The sequence below is a fragment of the Schistocerca nitens genome, chromosome 2 (assembly GCF_023898315.1).
Source record: "Schistocerca nitens isolate TAMUIC-IGC-003100 chromosome 2, iqSchNite1.1, whole genome shotgun sequence".
NCBI lineage: Eukaryota > Metazoa > Arthropoda > Insecta > Orthoptera > Acrididae > Schistocerca > Schistocerca nitens.
In genome coordinates this window covers 671,428,357-671,446,376 of record NC_064615.1, presented here as the reverse complement: position 1 = coordinate 671,446,376, position 18,020 = coordinate 671,428,357, and the positions used below count along the sequence as shown (strand labels likewise).

Genomic DNA, 18,020 nt, shown 5'->3' with positions numbered 1-18,020 from the left:
CTCCTCAGTGTACAAAAGCAAAAAGCGTCAGAACTGTTCATAGCCTGTACATAAAATATCCTAAATGCAAACTAAATAGTATATACAAAATTATGTACACATTACAGGCCAATGTAGATGCCTTGCAAAGAACAAAGGCGCAACGCGTATGGCACAAATGATGTTTTATTCAGTTGTGATTGGATGGTCCCAAAGCAATAACTGGAGGGCTCAGAAGCCAATCTGTGGAAGTCATCGTTTTTCTGCAAGTGACTTATATGTCGTAACAGATTCCTGAGTATTCAATCTTTCAGTTGCTGAGACGAGTAAGTCACAATTTGACATTTCGTACGCTAGGCGGCAGCACATGTACTGACCACAGTGTAAATGAGCCGAAATGTTCCAAAGCCATTTAGTGTAAGTCAGTTTGCAACACCGGTTTGTTTGTCTCGGCGTACTGTTAGACATAGTAATCTGCTACCGTTACACAATACGTGATTTTTAGATCACGATGTCCTTTCCACTCGCTGAAAACACACCTTTTTCAGATAGCGGTTCTGAATATGTACCAGACAATGATAATAATTCGTCCGATTCAGGTATGTACATTCTAACCTTAAAAATGTGTCGTAATTTCGTGTGACCACTCAGGAAAGGCTTCTTTCCCAAAAATACTGTATTGTTTATCTCGTTATTGATTTTGTAACCTTCCAACCGGAACGTTACATTACAAGCATTGCTGAACACGTGGTTTGGAATAATTTTTTTGAATTGTGAACTGTTTGATGAGTTATATTGAGTGACTTCCTAAATATTTTATTTATTTGTAGATTTCACTGAAGAAGATGATTGCCAGTTAGAAACCATGATAAAAGCAATGAAAACGAAAATATGATGATACACGAAAGGAATAAAAAAGAAGAGGAAGCAGTATTCATGAAAAAGGGCAGCCAGTTCTGCCAAAAGATGTTATGGGAAAGCATATGTGAACAGAAGTGGGAAAAATATGCCTGCAAAATCCTTTAAAAATGTGAACTGCAAATGTTCACGAAAGTGTTTTGATTTAGTAAATCCTGCAGAACGGCGATCATTGTTCGAATCCTTTTTTAAATTGGGCGATAATGCAAAGGAGAAAGTCTATCTTCGCGAATGATCCACAACACGAAGTGAAGCAACGTCGTCCAAGAAACTCATCGAAGGCACCAAAATCGAAAACTCTGACATATTATTTGAAAACAACAGTGATGTCAGTTCGTATGTAAAAAGCTTTTTATGGACACATTTCAAGTTAGTGATGCTCGTCTTTATAAAATATCTGGTAGTACAGAACCATCCGCATGTACTGATAAGAGTCCATAGGCCGCCAATGAATAAAATTGATGTGACAAAAGTGAAAGAACACACCGAATCGTTTCCCTCTTATAAAAGTCATTATACCCTTTATGATGCGCCATATCGGAGATATTTGCAGTCCGATCTGAATATCAGAAAGATTTACAACCTTTTAAGTGGAGAAATGTGCACAGGATGGTACCGAACCTGTCAAAGAAAAGATGAATTATCACGTATTTTCTACTAATTTCATTTTTTATTTTAAACCCCTGGTCAAAGATACTTGCCAGCTATGCGATTCCAGAACATTCTTACTTTTGAGAATGATGATGCAGAAAAGTACGATGTAAAGATTACAAAAGAAGTTCATCTTGGGCGAGCACAACAAGCAAGAGATTCTTTGAATTCAGACAAGTTGCTTGCAGGAGAAGATGTTCATGTTTTTACTTTTGATCTGAAAAAAGCTTCAGCTTTCCCAAAACTTCCCACATCCCTTGCCTATTACAAACTAAATATGTATGTATATAACCTAGGAATGCACGGTTTTAATGGCTCTAAAGGTTACGTGTACATATAGGATGAGACAGAAGGATCTCGAGGATCACACGAAATTGGAAAGTGTCATGTAAACATCTTAAACAACATGCCTCATCTCATCGCCATATTATCATATGTTCGGATTCTTGCACAGGTCAAAACAGGAATATGAAACTAAGCCAATAGTTGCATAAACTTTTGCAAGATCCAGGGATGGCAGCTGATTACATAGACCACAAATTTATGGTATCGGGACACATTTACCTCCCAAATGATGCAGATTTTGGCGTTATCGAATCCAAAGCAAAAAAGAAAGAATTTATTTTTGGTCCAAGAGTTTGGATTGATTTGGTAACAATTGCCAAAGACAAAAATCTATTTCTGGTAACAGAGATGAAGAGATAAAAGTTTCTTTCAACCAAAAACTTGGGAGCTTCAATTCTCAATAGGAAAACTAATACTGAAGGGGTAAAGTAAACTGATTGAAAATGAAATGGCTAAGATACTGCAGAGACCTAGAAAATTCTCATTCTTACAAGGAAACAGTGGTGGAAGTCATTGTATTTTATGAGATCAACATTACATCAAATTCAAAAAGAAGGCCTTCTCATTTGATGAATATTGTTCAAGATCCCCTGTATCCAGATCGTCGACCTGTTAAAGAGCTGAAAAAAAGCATATTTTGGAACTTTGGCAATATATTCCTCCACATTACCACTCATTTTATCGATGGTTACCTTCAATAAACCAAAGCACACATGTATCATTCTCAAAGACAAAAGAAATCAAGAATCCTGCAGAGCACGATAGCGATAATTATATATATATATATATATATATATATATATATATATATATATATATATATATATATATATATATGTTAAAGTCATCAAAAAGTGAAGTGTGCAGTGACCATAAGTCAGTTTTTTTGTTAAATTATGGTTACGTAGTAAATTATTTAAGTTACGTTCTTTTGTATTATCACAATAGGTGAGTTGTTGTATTAGGTTTCAATAAAAAAAGTCATACCATTGTATGAATCACCTGTATTTTTCTGTGTTGTATTTTGAAAACATCTAATTATTTTCAGTTTCATTGTGGACTGAGTTACACTGATTGGCATCTGAATCCTCCAATTATGAGCATACCACAATATTATACGCAACTGAGGACGACAGGACTAAAAATGTTGAAAATGTTGTTACAGTATTTATGGTTACCGCTCGATAATGCTAAATACGCTCTCAGGAGAACCACAGTCAATGATTGCTAGTAAGGCTTAAGAATTTTGTAGTGGATGGACCATACCGCCATATTTCAGAAATGGGCTAAGGTCTGCACTTGGCGTTCCATCCCTCTCCACGCAAGAAACGACAATTAATGATATACCTTTAGTAGTGAAACACCATGCTGATGAATGGCATTCTCAACGTGGTCGAAACGTTGACCGGTGTTGAGAGAAGACAAAACAGAGCCATAAAACTTTACGTGAACAGCCATAGTAGCGTATGTCAGTGTGAAATATATGTAGTTTTGTGTACAAACTAAAGAATTAGTTACTCAGCTAGTGAAATTATTGCAGATCCCTGGCGGTATATTGGCGCGGCGTTTCAGCCCGAAGCTGGTGTTCGGTGTGAGTAACCTGGCAGCTTGCCTGCTCGCCGTTCTCATCCCGGTGGCTGCCAGCGTCGACTATCGAGCCCTCATCGCAGTCAGGGTCTTTCAGGGCATCGTTGCGGTAAGTTGCTTTCACTTTGTTAAACTCAGTGGGGCACGCCGCTTTACGAAGACTGTGAAGGGTTTTGGAGACAATTTTGAGTCAAGGCCCTCGGCTTCGTTATACAAATGACGTATCAAAACAAATCGGGAACCAGCTATCATTTTTCTTCGATTTGTTTTCTTTGGTCCGATGAAATTTAATATTGGAGCAAGCAAGAGAAAGTTAGCATAAACGCAGACAAAGCAAAACCTCTTCCAACATGACTAGCGTATTTCACTGTCATAGAGTAGACAGCGAATACTATAACTGTGTAATCTCAAATGACGTTCCAGTACTTGGAGCTCCTACTGCGCGAGAGACGATTGCCACAAACAACAATGAGTAGCTCGTTCTGGATCGGCTGTACCATACGCGCACTTCACTTGTCACCCCTTGAAAGACTCAACGTAATTCAGAGGAGTAAAGGAACTCCGCCCAGGCACATATAGTGATCAGCCAGTACGTTACCACCACCGACCTACTATCGATGTAAACTCGTCCAGACGATAGCAGCCTCACCTGGCGAGGAATGACTGTCAGTCAGACACACGCACGGTGCATGTAGTACCAGTGAGCGTGCTGTTCGTGTATAGAGTGGGGAAGGCTTGCAATGTATCTGAGTTTGACAGAGAGCGGTTGTAATGGCCCAGAGGCTCGGCACAAGCATTTCGGGAACTGCCTGACTTTTCGGGTGTTCGAGGAGTGCTGAGGTTTTAATATTTCCGTCTTTGCAGCCATCATATTCAGATACAAGAAGCTCTTCTTAGAGCAATTCAGAAAGCAACAGTGGCAAGATGACGTAATGTGGTGCGAACTACCGATGACATGGTTTTTTCTGTACGGGTTTAGTGAGAAAGACCGTCTAAATTGTACTCCTTCTCCACAAATGGCTGCTGCGGTAGTCGCGCGTGAAAATGATACACTATTATTAATATTAATTAAAAACTAAACAGCGTATTTACTTGCGTTTCATATTAAAGCATCTTTCAATAGTGTGCTATCATTCCATTACTTCACAAGTATTAATAACCGGCAGAATAATAAACAGTAGCTAAACGAAAAGGCAGACAAAGCACTTCGGTGATCTTCGGATCGCGACTAACTTGGATGGCGGGCGAAGTGGTTCGGCTGTAAGATCAGAGCTGTTTCGGCAGTGTCGGAGGACAGACAATCTGCTGCGCTCGTCCATCAGGTTAAGACTTTATTAGCAATATATGGACATGTAGTTGAGAACAGTGTGGTACTATTTACGGAAATGCGTAGTTCATTATTTTGTCGAAGAACGGAAATTATTAGCAACTCTAAAGTGGAATGTAATTGTGCAGTTTCTCGTGTTTTGCCAATAAAAAACAAGTGGTATCCCATATAACCAAACTAATTGGAAATTCAGTTGTTCATGTAATACCAATTCCTCGCTAAGAGTTTCTTACAGCCTCAAGATAACGGACTCCCGACCTATATGCTGCTTTTGGGCAGGGGACAACAAGTGTAGAAAACTGCAGGTTGGTGAACATTTATTAGAAGTTATGCATTTCACTCAGGGCGGTGGAAGCAAATAGGCAGCTCGTGTACTACAACTTAGAACAAGTGAGATCAGTGACACGTCATCTGTGGTAGCACAGAGGAGATATGAAGGAGAGAAATTTTCGAGAGAAACGATTTATAATACACTCGTATATACGTATAACCCTCTCTCTCCCTGCCTCTCTTTTTCCACTTGCCGCATCGTGAATATTTTCAACGCATGGCGAAACCAAGGTGAAACCAAGTCCACACGTCGTAAGGTCGGGCGACCACCCCTCATAACTGCTGTCGGACGTTGTAGGCAAACTTGCTGGTCAGCCGGCCGCGGTGGCCGAGCTGTTCTAGGCGCTACAGTCCGGCACGTTGAGACTGCCACGGTCGCAGGTTCGAATCCTACCTCGGGCATGGGTGTGTGTGATGTCCTTAGTTTAGTTAGGTTTAAGTAGTTCTAACTTCTAGGGGACTGATGACAGCTGTTAAGCCCCATAGTGCTCAGAGCCATTTGAACCACTTTGAAACTTGCTGGTCCAGTTAATCAAACATTACTGTGAAACCTCTCCAAAATACAAATTCCAAAGTTACAAATTGTTTCAGTTTATGATACTAAAATTTGCATTACCCATTTTTGCAATAATAAAGTATAAAAACTTCAAAAATTATTTTATGATTCAGCACAATACAAAATTTTACTGTCACCTCACTACAGCACATAAACAATGATAACGATTGCCCTTAATATTTATGCCATCACATTGTCACGTAAACTGACGCAAACTGTGGTAAGGGACATAGCTTAACATCGTTCACGTGCTAACTTGCGTAAATAATTGTTCACATTTACGTAATTATCGACAGCTTTGGAAGCGCATTTGGGTTCAGGAACGAATTATGGATCTTTATCTTGGCTGTGGTTATTCATATCAGCTTCGAATTCGTACAAATCGTTTCTGAAAATCATTTTTTTGGCATGAACACCACACGTGTTACTATTCCTGTCAGCCATGTTCTGGCACGTACCATTGTTTGCATATCCTCACAAATGTATCTTTAATGAGAATGTGAAATCAGAGCAGTCATTTTTCGGTTTGTCGTTGACGTATCAGCTTATGTGAATAAAGCGCTTCACGCAGCATGTTTTACAAGCAATAGTCGTGTTTTTCATCGGCCTTTGCTTACCATTGTTTACAGCCGAGGTCATCATATATGTATTAAGATTCCAGAGAAATCTATTCTGATTGCACTGACATGCAGTTCAGTAGTTTGCGGAGTGAGTATGTAGAGAAAGTGTAAAAGACTATCACGAGCCATAATTTGATTTCATTGGTATGTTGTTGAAGGTATTGCAGAACGACCGTCAGCGTTTTTACCGCCACGTTTTCATAACGACATGAACTATAGTAAACGCATATGAAAGATCAACAACTGTTTGGAGCTCGTAACATTGGTTCCAGTTGAGTTTTAAATAATTAATAATGAACTTATGCATTATTCCTATTGATACAGCAATAATAATTGTCACGGATATAAAATATGCTCATGCGCCTGCGTTCATAGCGACTGGAAGTATATGGTGTGATCATACAATAAAATCATATTAATCAAATTTATAATACAGCATTAATTATTGCTAATGTTCTAAAGCATTCACCTTTCCCCCTTTTCTGACAAATAGTATGTGAAATAATATAAAATTCTGGTAAAATTAATATATACAGGATGTTCCACTATTCCTATTACAGGCTTCTAAGGGTTTTAGAGGGGACTTTGCAGATAAAGTTTTGACAGGGATCGCTGTCCTGAAATGTACCGTTTGCTTGCAAAATAAGTTTGAAGATTAGCTCACTTTTAAACATCCCGGCTTCATTTCCTGACAGGGACTCCTTATCCGAACTTCATGTACAAAGTCCCCTCTACATACCCTAGCAGCCTGTAATAGGAATTGTGAAACACCCTGCATACAACCGGGTCTCCAAAGAATAAACGCGAATCCAACATATACGTATTATAAATGCGAAAGTTGTGTGTGAGCATGTTTGTTAGTCCTTCACGCTGAAACAGCTGGACGGATTTGGATGAAATATGGAATGCAATTAGCTTGTACCTTAAATTAACACTTAGGCTACTTTTAAAAGTGTGTAGTATAAGATGTTTATTGATTTGAAGAACATAGCCCGAGATCTCCGGGCGGGGACTACTCAAGAGGATGTCGTTATCAGGAGAAAGAAAACTGGCGTTCTACGGATCGGAGCGTGGAATTTCAGATCCCTTAATCGGGCAGGTAGGTTAGAAAATTTGAAAAGGGAAATGGATAGGTTAAAGTTAGATGTAGTGGGAATTAGTGAAGTTCGGTGGCAGGAGGAACAAGACTTCTGGTCAGGTGACCACAGGGTTATAAACACAAAGTCAAATAGGGGTAATGCGGGAGTAGGTTTAATAATGAATAGGAAAATAGGAACGCGGGTAAGCTACTACAAACAGCATAGTGAACGCATTATTGTGGCCAAGATAGATACGAAGCCCACACCTACTACAGTAGTACAAGTTTATATGCCAATTAGCTCTGCAGATGACGAAGAAATTGAAGAAATGTATGATTAAATAAAAGAAATTATTCAGATAGTGAAGGGAGACGAAAATTTAATAGTCATGGGTGACTGGAATTCGAGTGTAGGAAAAGGGAGAGAAGGAAACGTAGTAGGTGAATATGGATTGGGGCTAAGAAATGAAAGAGGAAGCCGCCTGGTAGAATTTTGCACAGAGCACAACTTAATCATAGCTAACACTTGGTTTAAGAATCATGATAGAAGGCTGTATACATGGAAGAACCCTGGAGATACTAAAAGGTATCAGATAGATTATATAATGGTAAGACAGAGATTTAGGAACCAGGTTTTAAATTGTAAGACATTTCCAGGGGCAGATGTGGACTCTGACCACAATCTATTGGATATGACCTGTAGATTAAAACTGAAGAAACTGCAAAAAGGTGGGAATTTAAGGAGATGGGACCTGGATAAACTGAAAGAACCAAAGGTTGTACAGAGTTTCAGGGAGAGCATAAGGGAACAATTGACAGGAATGGGAGAAAGAAATACAGTAGAAGAAGAATGGGTAGCTTTGAGGGATGAAGTAGTGAAGGTAGCAGAGGATCAAGTAGGTAAAAAGACGAGGGCTAGTAGAAATCCTTGGGTAACAGAAGAAATATTGAATTTAATTGATGAAAGGAGAAAATATAAAAATGCAGTAAATGAAGCAGGCAAAAAGGAATACAAACGTCTGAGAAATGAGATCGACAGGAAGTGCAAAATGGCTAAGCAGGGATGGTTCAAATGGCTCTGAGCACTATGGGACTTAACATCTGAGGTCATCAGTCCCCTAGAACTTAGAACTACTTAAACCTAACTAACCTAAGGACAGCACACAACACCCAGCCATCACGAGGCAGAGAAAATCCCTGACCCCGCCGGGAATCGAACCCGGGAACCCGGGCGTGGGAAGCGAGAACGCTACCGCACGACCACGAGATGCGGGCTAAGCAGGGATGGCTAGAGAACAAATGTAAGGATGTAGAGGCTTGTCTCACTAGGGGTAAGATAGATACTGCCTACAGGAAAATTAAAGAGACCTTTGGAGAGAAGAGAACCACTTGTATGAATATCAAGAGCTCAGATGGCAACCCAGTTCTAAGCAAAGAAGGGAAGGCAGAAAGGTGGAAGGAGTATATGGAGGGTCTATACAAGGGCGATGTACTTGAGGACAATATTATGGAAATGGAAGAGGATGTAGATGAAGATGAAATGGGAGATACAATACTGAGTGAAGAGTTTGACAGAGCACTGAAAGACCTGTGTCGAAACAAGGCCCCGGGAGTAGATAACATTCCATTGGAACTACTGACGGCCTTGGGAGAGCCAGTCCTGACAAAACTCTACCATCTGGTGAGCAAGATGTATGAAACAGGCGAAATACCCTCAGACTTAAAGAAGAATATAATAATTCCAATCCCAAAGAAAGCAGGTGTTGACAGATGTGAGAATTACCGAACAATCAGTTTAATATGCCACAGCTGCAAAATACTAACACGAATTCTTTACAGACGAATGGAAAAACTAGTAGAAGCCGACCTCGGGGAAGATCAGTTTGGATTCCGTAGAAATACTGGAACAGGTGAGGCAATACTGACCTTACGACTTATCTTAGAAGAAAGATTAAGGAAAGGCAAACCTACGTTTCTAGCATTTGTAGACTTAGAGAAAGCTTTTGACAATGTTGACTGGAATACTCTCTTTCAAATTCTGAAGGTGGCACGATAAATTACAGGGAGCGAAAGGCTATTTACAATTTGTACAGAAACCAGATGGCAGTTATAAGAGTCGAGGGACATGAAAGGGAAGCAGTGGTTGGGAAGGGAGTAAGACAGGGTTGTAGCCTCTCCCCGATGTTATTCAATCTGTATATTGAGCAAGCAGTAAAGGAAACAAAAGAAAAATTCGGAGTAGGTATTAAAATCCATGGAGAAGAAATAAAAACTTTGAGGTTCGCCGATGACATTGTAATTCTGTCAGAGACAGCAAAGGACTTGGAAGAGCAGTTGAACGGAATGGATGGTGTCTTGAAGGGAGGATATAAGATGAACATCAACAAAAGCAAAACGAGGATAATGGAATGTAGTCGAATTAAGTCGGGTGATGTTGAGGGAATTAGATTAGGAAATGAGACACTTAAAGTAGTAAAGGAGTTTTGCTATTTGGGGAGCAAAATAACTGATGATGGTCGAAGTAGAGAGGATATAAAATGTAGTCTGGCAAAGGCAAGGAAAGCGTTTCTGAAGAAGAGAAATTTGTTAACATCAAGTATAGATTTAAGTGTCAGGAAGTCATTTCTGAAAGTATTTGTATGGAGTGTAGCCATGTATGGAAGTGAAACATGGACGGTAAATAGTTTGGACAAGAAGAGAATAGAAGCTTTCGAAATGTGGTGCTACAGAAGAATGCTGAAGATTAGATGGGTAGATCACATAACTAATGAGGAGGTACTGAATAGGATTGGGGAGAAGAGGAGTTTGTGGCACAACTTGACCAGAAGAAGGGATCGCTTGGTAGGACATGTTCTGAGGCATCAAGGGATCACCAATTTAGTATTGGAGGGCAGCGTGGAGGGTAAAAATCGTAGGGGGAGACCAAGAGATGAATACACTAAGCAGATTCAGAAGGATGTAGGTTGCAGTAGGTATTGGGAGATGAAGAAGTTTGCACAGGATAGAGTAGCATGGAGAGCTGCATCAAACCAGTCTCAGGACTGAAGACCACAACAACAACAACCCGAGATGGGGAACAATAATTACTCTTCGAAGAAGCTATTTACTCTTTGACTTTCGAACTGTATTTTACTTGTGAAAATGCTTTTATTGTTTAATACGTCCTACATAATACGATTAAAAGCAATGAAGACAGTGCTTATACAAACCTCAAAGTGTTTAATCCATACTTCGAAGCAAGCCGCCGAGCGTCTGGTGTATCTTATTAGTATATCTTCTGAGACTCTGAACACTCACAACGGCGATATCACATTTAAATGGTGTAATACAGAAACACGTCGTACCTTTATGTGTAGAACGTCGAAGGCTTTTAGTGAGAATGGATTCGATTATGATATGCGAGCGTATCCGGTGGTAACAGACACACACATGAGAGCAGATGATTTTGTTGCACCCAGAAATATTATAAAATTTGCGCTGCATCGAACTAGAAATTTAGAAATGGCTTATTTTCTTTCTTAGTAGAATTGCTACGGTTGTTACTCCTTGAAGCTCAAGCGGATGGACGATTCTGGATGAACCCTGTAATGGAGTTAGCCTATACCCTGAATTGACACATAAGCTTCTTTTATTCCAGGGGAAAAAAATCACTGTTCCCGTGGGTTGGTCGACGTGACTACTGTTCCCGAACGATGCGAAAATAACTAAAAAGTTATCCGTGAAAGTTAACTGTCAAATGAAGGCATAAAGTTTAGTGTGCTGATTAGTTCTTTCCTTAAGTAAACGAGTGAGTTAGGAGCGGCATGTACCTTTGTTCTGTCGGCTTCTCCCATCGTCGCCAAATTTGATGGTTTTTCCGATGTAGCGCGGTTTGCTGGGGGTGAATTTCGGCAATAACATTTATTTATAAATAACTGTTTAATCGCGGGTGACACCACGGGGCGCAGCTAGTGTATAAAATAGGGTAGCACCTGCTTTTGGATCACAGAAAGATGGCTTCTAAGTAAGCATGTTTGTAAATTCTTATATGAGCTGATTTCAAATGAACACAAGCCAGATTTTGCTAAAAATACAACAAATAAAATAAAGTAATAAATAAAAATAATTTAGTAAGAGTACTAATAGTATAAAATAGAAAAGTATAATTCTGAAATGCTACTGAGTAAAACAGATTGTATGGCATATAGTGGTCCATCGTAAATCCACTTGTTGATGACAACACTATAAAATAGGTAGACAATTATGCGGAGTAGCGCAGAACATGCACAAAATACAACAAGAGTGCTCGTAGGTGAGTAGCATCCAGCATGGTTCCAGTTGGTGATGGGAACAATCGAATGAAAACAATCGATTCAGCAGGTTATTTGAAAAACCCGGTTCTTTCGCTTGTAGTATTAAGTAGCGGCTGAATCGTTCCTTCATTCTTTGAAGTGAAACCGGTCTGTGGCAGCAACCGAATGAGAACGGATGACTCGGCCCGTTGTTGTTTTGCATATCGACTGAATTATTCATTCTTTCTTTTCAAGGAAACCAGTCTGTAGTGTTTCTGTCAGTTGAACCATGTATTCGTTCTTTCAATGGAAACGAGTCCTTAAGGTTTTCGTTGACTGACTTGCCCTCACATTCTTGTGTGTGAAACCAAGTTTCGTTATTTAAAATTGATTAACATTTTTCTGTGGATTTCGTTATTCCAGATGCAATTAACAGGTAACTAATAAAGCTGATTTACTTTACTATGAAAGTTCCCCTACAGGTAAGTGAAGTGGAAAGAAACGTCGTCAAATTCTAGCAACTGATTGAATTTCGTTTTATTGAAAAGATGGGATGATTAATTAAAAAATGGTTCAAATGGCTCTGAGCACTATGGGACTCAACTGCTGTGGTCATTAGTCCCCTAGAACTTAGAACTACTTAAACCTAACTAACCTAAGGACATCACACACATCCATGCCTGAGGCAGGATTCGAACCTGCGACCGTAGCAGTCGCACGGTTCCGGACTGCGCGCCTAGAACCGCGAGACCACCGCGGCCGGCGGATGATTAATTACTTAAAAATAATTTGAATCTATGAGTTAAACACTTATTTACCCATTTATTTATGTTGCCGGTTCTGCTTTTTATTCAGTATCAACAAAACTTGTTATTTACTTTTTCGACCCTCTTTGCAATAGGTGTTTACCTCATAGAAAACTTTGTGTCTGGATTAAAATGCTGAAACGCTCAGCGGCGTGGCAGTGAAAGATGTATGACTGGATAAAAAATGATATGTCGTGTCTGCAAAAATGAATCATATCCTGAAACTATATGAAGTTAAGAAATTCGAAGAAAATTAACGCATGAGAAAAAATGGTTCAAATGGCTCTGAGCACTATGGGACTCAACTGCTGAGGTCATTAGTCCCCTAGAACTTAGAACTAGTTAAACCTAACTAACCTAAAGACATCACAAACATCCATGCCCGAGGCAGGATTCGAACCTGGAACCGTAGCGGTCTTGCGGTTCCAGACTGCAGCGCCTTTAACCGCACGGCCACTTGGGCCGGCTAACGCATGAGAGCAAGTATTCCTAGCGAAAAAGAAAATACTTCTGACAAGTGACGGTGTGTGATTGAAAGGCAACCCATTAAGTTTAAAACAATTAATAAATGTATCATATGCGTTCACGTCAGTTCAGCATATATCAAAAGAAAATTATTAGTGATAGGTGCAAATTAGTGGCCCAGGGACAGAGGTTCAGTAAGCAGTTGACAAGATCAGTGTGTAAGAATCAGCCTAACTCATTCGGAGAGCTGTCAGGCTGAAGACCTAATGTACAGTTCAACAATGAACTGAAATATTCGTTTGGCAAAATGACGAAAGGTCTAACGCATGGAGTGCATATCGGTAATGATAAATATCTTATTGCTCAATGTGGTTAGTAGTACAGAAAGTGATTAAGCAGAGCATAATACATATCTTAAAAAAGATGCTGAGAACGCGGATTTGAACATCCAAGTTTTTTTCTTTCTAGTCTGCTCCATGAATTCACTTCCTAAGGTCGAATCAGACATTCTGGTTAGAGACTGCCGTCTGTAACTAAATTTTTGTCGTACTGTTGACATAGCAAGAGAATAAGCAATAACTAAGAAGTACAAGGAAGTTAGGTGGATGTAATTCGTCAAAATTTCCATACCTCGGAACACTTACCCATTCTACAAATGCGGACACTATTAATTTCCAACTCCTGTCAAGTGATATATCGTGTTTGCAATATCGTAAATATCGTATGGCTAGAAATTAAACGTGCCGTATCATATGCCATCAGTAATAAGCGCTGTAAATAAGCGTTTATGCTGAGTGATATAGCATAGAAAGCTGAACGTGAAATTACATTTGTTTATATTTATGACTGAATTTAAAATTTTTGTAGTATCGAGAAAACAATGAACATAACAGTAGCAAAATTTCCTCTGTATTTTCTTTTCTTACCTTACTTTCCGTCTGTTGTCTTGTAGCCAAAAAATATGGTACGTTATGATTTTTCTTCAGGCGCAGGTTGCTGTGCTGAAGGCTTTGCTTCTTTTAATGCGATTATGTCGGTGATAAGCTATTCGGTGATCACATTTACACATTTTATCCAAATTGTTGATTTATACTATCCGTTCTCACGTGGAAATATCTTTCCCGTATCAAGCACAGGTGAGTGATTATAAAAAACCAACAATACAGGCAATTGTTTCCTTGTTCATGGCTAATAACATAGACCATACATAACGTAGACTGCGTATGTCCCTATCTCTGCCGTGTTAAGGCTTGAAACCAACATCTAAGTCACGTGACTCGAGGCAGAAAGAAGAGTTCCCGTCATTAAGCTAGGCGCAAATTGAGACGCGTATAGCGCGTGCGGCGCGACGCAGCGCAGCGCGCATTTTTGTAACTTCACAGGTTCAAATGGGACCGCGCAAATTGCGACGCGACGCGACTGGGACGCGACACGCGCCTGCGCCAGGTCGCGCGGCGTTGTGGTTGTGGCACAGTTTCTCGCGCCGCGCGTCGCGCGTGCCTCGCCAGCACCGTGGGAAATTTGAGTCGGGGAGCAGAAAAGTAGCCCGGCAATATGCTCACATAGGAACGGCGCATATGAGCAGTGGTAGTATTGCCCAAACGATAAATTTTGCCTTACTGTGTACTAAATTTTATTGCCTTTGGGTAGTGTTTCGTTTTTCGCCATTTAAACGTTCCAGCTTTCTTTGTTAGTACATTATACTTTTCTGTTATTTATATTATAGTTTTGTTTTGTTTTTCTTCTGTCAAGAAAAATGCGTACTTCAGAAACTGATGAGCCATTGGCCGCTGGAAGTGTGTCATATGCCTCCGCGATGTTTTCAGATCGCAAGAAGGGACAGAGGGTAGTTAATAAGGAAGCAAGGAATATTATAAAATCAAGTGATTAAGAAGCAAGGCAGGAAAGTAAAACAAGGTTATCTTCTCGCTACCTAGTATGCTGACGTATCTGTATGATCTGTTACAAAAATTTAGAAAGGGATAATCTCCACAGGTGTGGTCCCTTTGTGCTTCTGGTAAAAAAATGTCCTAGATCTGAAGCATAGAAGCCTCACTGTGATTACTTAGATATGCATGTAATAATGTAATACGACACACTGTACTACATGCATGTGAACATCACATTTCCACTGCTAGCTAGAAACAGTAGAAAAGCAGTCACAAATAACAATGTTATAATTGATTCTCCGAGATGAGAAAAAGCATTTCAATTGTTGCATGCACATTATCAGCATTAATAAACTAATTATACAACAGGCTAAACAAATGAAGAAAATGGTCGGTATTATTACGAAAGTAGGAATATCCTAAAAGAGTGTTATGAATGTATATATTTAATTTGTTGAAATGTACTGCTGACGAAGGCAGATCTGCTTTCATGACAATGTTTATCGAATTCAAACTCACGTGGCACACATGGCTAGCTTGTGCATTCTTGTCGCGCGCATTATACTCCGCTACTGACAATACACTGACCATTGTGTTGTGCGACTGATCAATTGTTTATTTTTCTCAATAACAACTATTTTATTGGCGATCACACATTGTCAGTTTGGCAAGCCGTAGGTGAGTAACCAGTATCTAGCATGTGCCTATCATTCCGCCTGAAGGAACGCTCGTCATTATTTTAATACTGCTCAGATCAAGAGAAGGAATAAACTCCTTTGGTAAGTTTCCATTCCAGTCGCTCAGTGTTAACAATACGATTGATTACGGGGATTCCACCAAAATTCTAAAAGAATTGGCTATCTATTTTTGTGTGAGTTGTTAACCTTTTCTCATTCGAAGAAACATCAGCGTTTGTGAGTAACGGCCGCATTTCTCTTGGTGAGTGTTTTAATTGTACTTCCTTTGTCACAGTGTCCAAACTCATCTCACAGCAGCTATTGAGACAGAACACCGAAACGGGGTGCCTCATTAAACAAGTAATTGGCAACACAGAGCTCAATAGCTTACGAAAAACCTCATAGTGTTGATTTGCAGTAACATAAAAGAAGAAATTTCGTGTTTATTTTCATACTAGGAAGCTCCTGTTTCGCTAGCTGTCGATAACTCTTAAAAAATTAGTCACTGGAGTGAAATAAATAAAAAGGGAAGTATAAATACTGTTCCGTGTGTGTAAGAATTGGCAAAACACTCTCCTCCTTGTGTGCTATCATTCGCCAAACTTTCGTTCCGATGTCTCGAGCGGTTTAGGAGATATGAAAGATGTTGCGAGTATTTCATTCCCGCGGGCGTGAGATCGGAAGTGAGCGCGCTACATGGGATCCAATTTCTCGAGATCGGAGGCAGATAGAGACCTCCTCCCAAGTCTAAACAAAACTTCAACAAGTTAGCTAACTTTCATATGCAGCAACATATGGTGTGATACGCACCAAATGCAAAATCATAGCGACCCCTAATTTTCGTTGAAAACGTTTTGAGTTTTGCGTAGTGTCTTACTAAAATGTGTACATCACAATAAGAATGGTCATTAGCGAGATGATGGGCACTTCCCCACGAAGCTGACATATAACGCTACAAGTAAGGCAAAAATCAAATATTTTCTGTGAATAGTTTCTGTAAAAACGTTTGAGGAAGATAACAGGTTGCGCGCGCTTCGGTTCTGTCAGCGAGTGCGTTGCCAGTCGGCGCGTGCGAAGTATGTACGCGTCGCAATATGCGCTGCACCCGCGCGACTCGGGCGGCACGTGCGTGTCACGCTGTAGTGTCGTGTCACGTCACACGTGCCATACGCGTCTCAATTTGAGCCTAGCCTTACGCGCTGTGTGCAGTGGAACTGACAGTTACAGTTTTTCTCATTTGTAGGTGAAATCAAGTGTTGATTTTCAAAATTCATCGAACTGCAGAAGTACTGTTACATATGTAGTAGTGCAGTTCACATAGTTTCTCCGAAATTATGATAATAAAGCAGTGGTTATCGTTTTTACAAGTGGCTGAGTTGAAATGTATTGACAGTTCTTTTTAACAAGCGACAGAATCACTGTTCATTATTGAATACTTTTTTTCCCTTCACTGTGACTCATTCTTGTAGTTCGCCACCTCGACAGGAGTGGTGAACAAAGCAACAATTTCACACGCAGCATTAGTTTTCTAACGATTCCACAAGAATGTGTGTGAGATATTTTAGTGTGCTTTTGTTATAAAGGAAATTCTTTTATGTGAATAATGTCAGGTATTTACACAAAATAAGTGCATATATTTTCTGACTCTTACTCAGTCCAGTAAAGATACCGAAACGATATCAAAACAGGACGTGTAATATATTACAAAAGCGTTGGTTATATTTCTGTAGTGAGCTAGATATAAACGATATGTCGTCCAGAATCTTAGTCATCCATCAACTTTCAACTCATGGAAATACCTCTGCAATACCTTTCATATTGAGATTTTCAACCGTTTTTGAAGTATGTAGGGTCAAAAACCAACTTCTCTGGGCGTATATGAAGATCACTAATTATGCAGCGAATACAAAGCACAAAGTTTGATCTCTAACGAAATTACACTGTTGATGGAGAACCCTCAGCGATGTGGATTGAGTCAAGATCTACAGTAACAACAACCAAATTGTAGACAATCTGTATTACCATTAATGTACTTATCTCTATACTGCATACCTGTATTCATAACTACAGCAGCTAATTAACTGAAATAAAAAGAAAACTGCTACTTTCAAAAAGCTGCAGCATCCACACTAAATACTTGCTGTTTGCTTCCTACTGGTAGCTTAATAGTAACTTGATTACAATTGAATTTTTCAAACAAAATAGTTACTTATATCTGCAAAAACAGAGTCTTGCTTGCAGTACATTACTATTTAACATATAACAATATTAACACACACTCATACCTACAAAGTAACCAACAGAACTATTTAATTATTGAATCGAGCTCTTCAAGTAACAAAACGGTGGCTAATTGAAGTACAGTTTTCTTTTGAATTAGCAGAACTACCCAATTTCTTGGTTTGTTAGATGAGAGCTTACTGAATACCATACCTTTGCATCAGACTCCATTACTCCTCTCGGGACATTGGGCAAGAATGGAAAATGCAGATAAAAATGATTTTGAGCGCCTTGGATTGTG

General features: G+C 39.6%; 1 protein-coding gene across 1 annotated transcript in view; it reads left to right on the top strand.

Annotated features, from left to right (window-relative positions):
* Positions 1 to 18,020, top strand: part of LOC126236786 (putative inorganic phosphate cotransporter) — a 205,097-nt gene that overhangs the window by 52,762 nt on the left and 134,315 nt on the right. Inside the window, exon 4 of the mRNA XM_049946369.1 lies at positions 3,434 to 3,589. Coding sequence (XP_049802326.1) covers positions 3,434 to 3,589 — 156 coding nt within the window. The remainder of the gene's footprint in view (positions 1 to 3,433; positions 3,590 to 18,020) is intronic.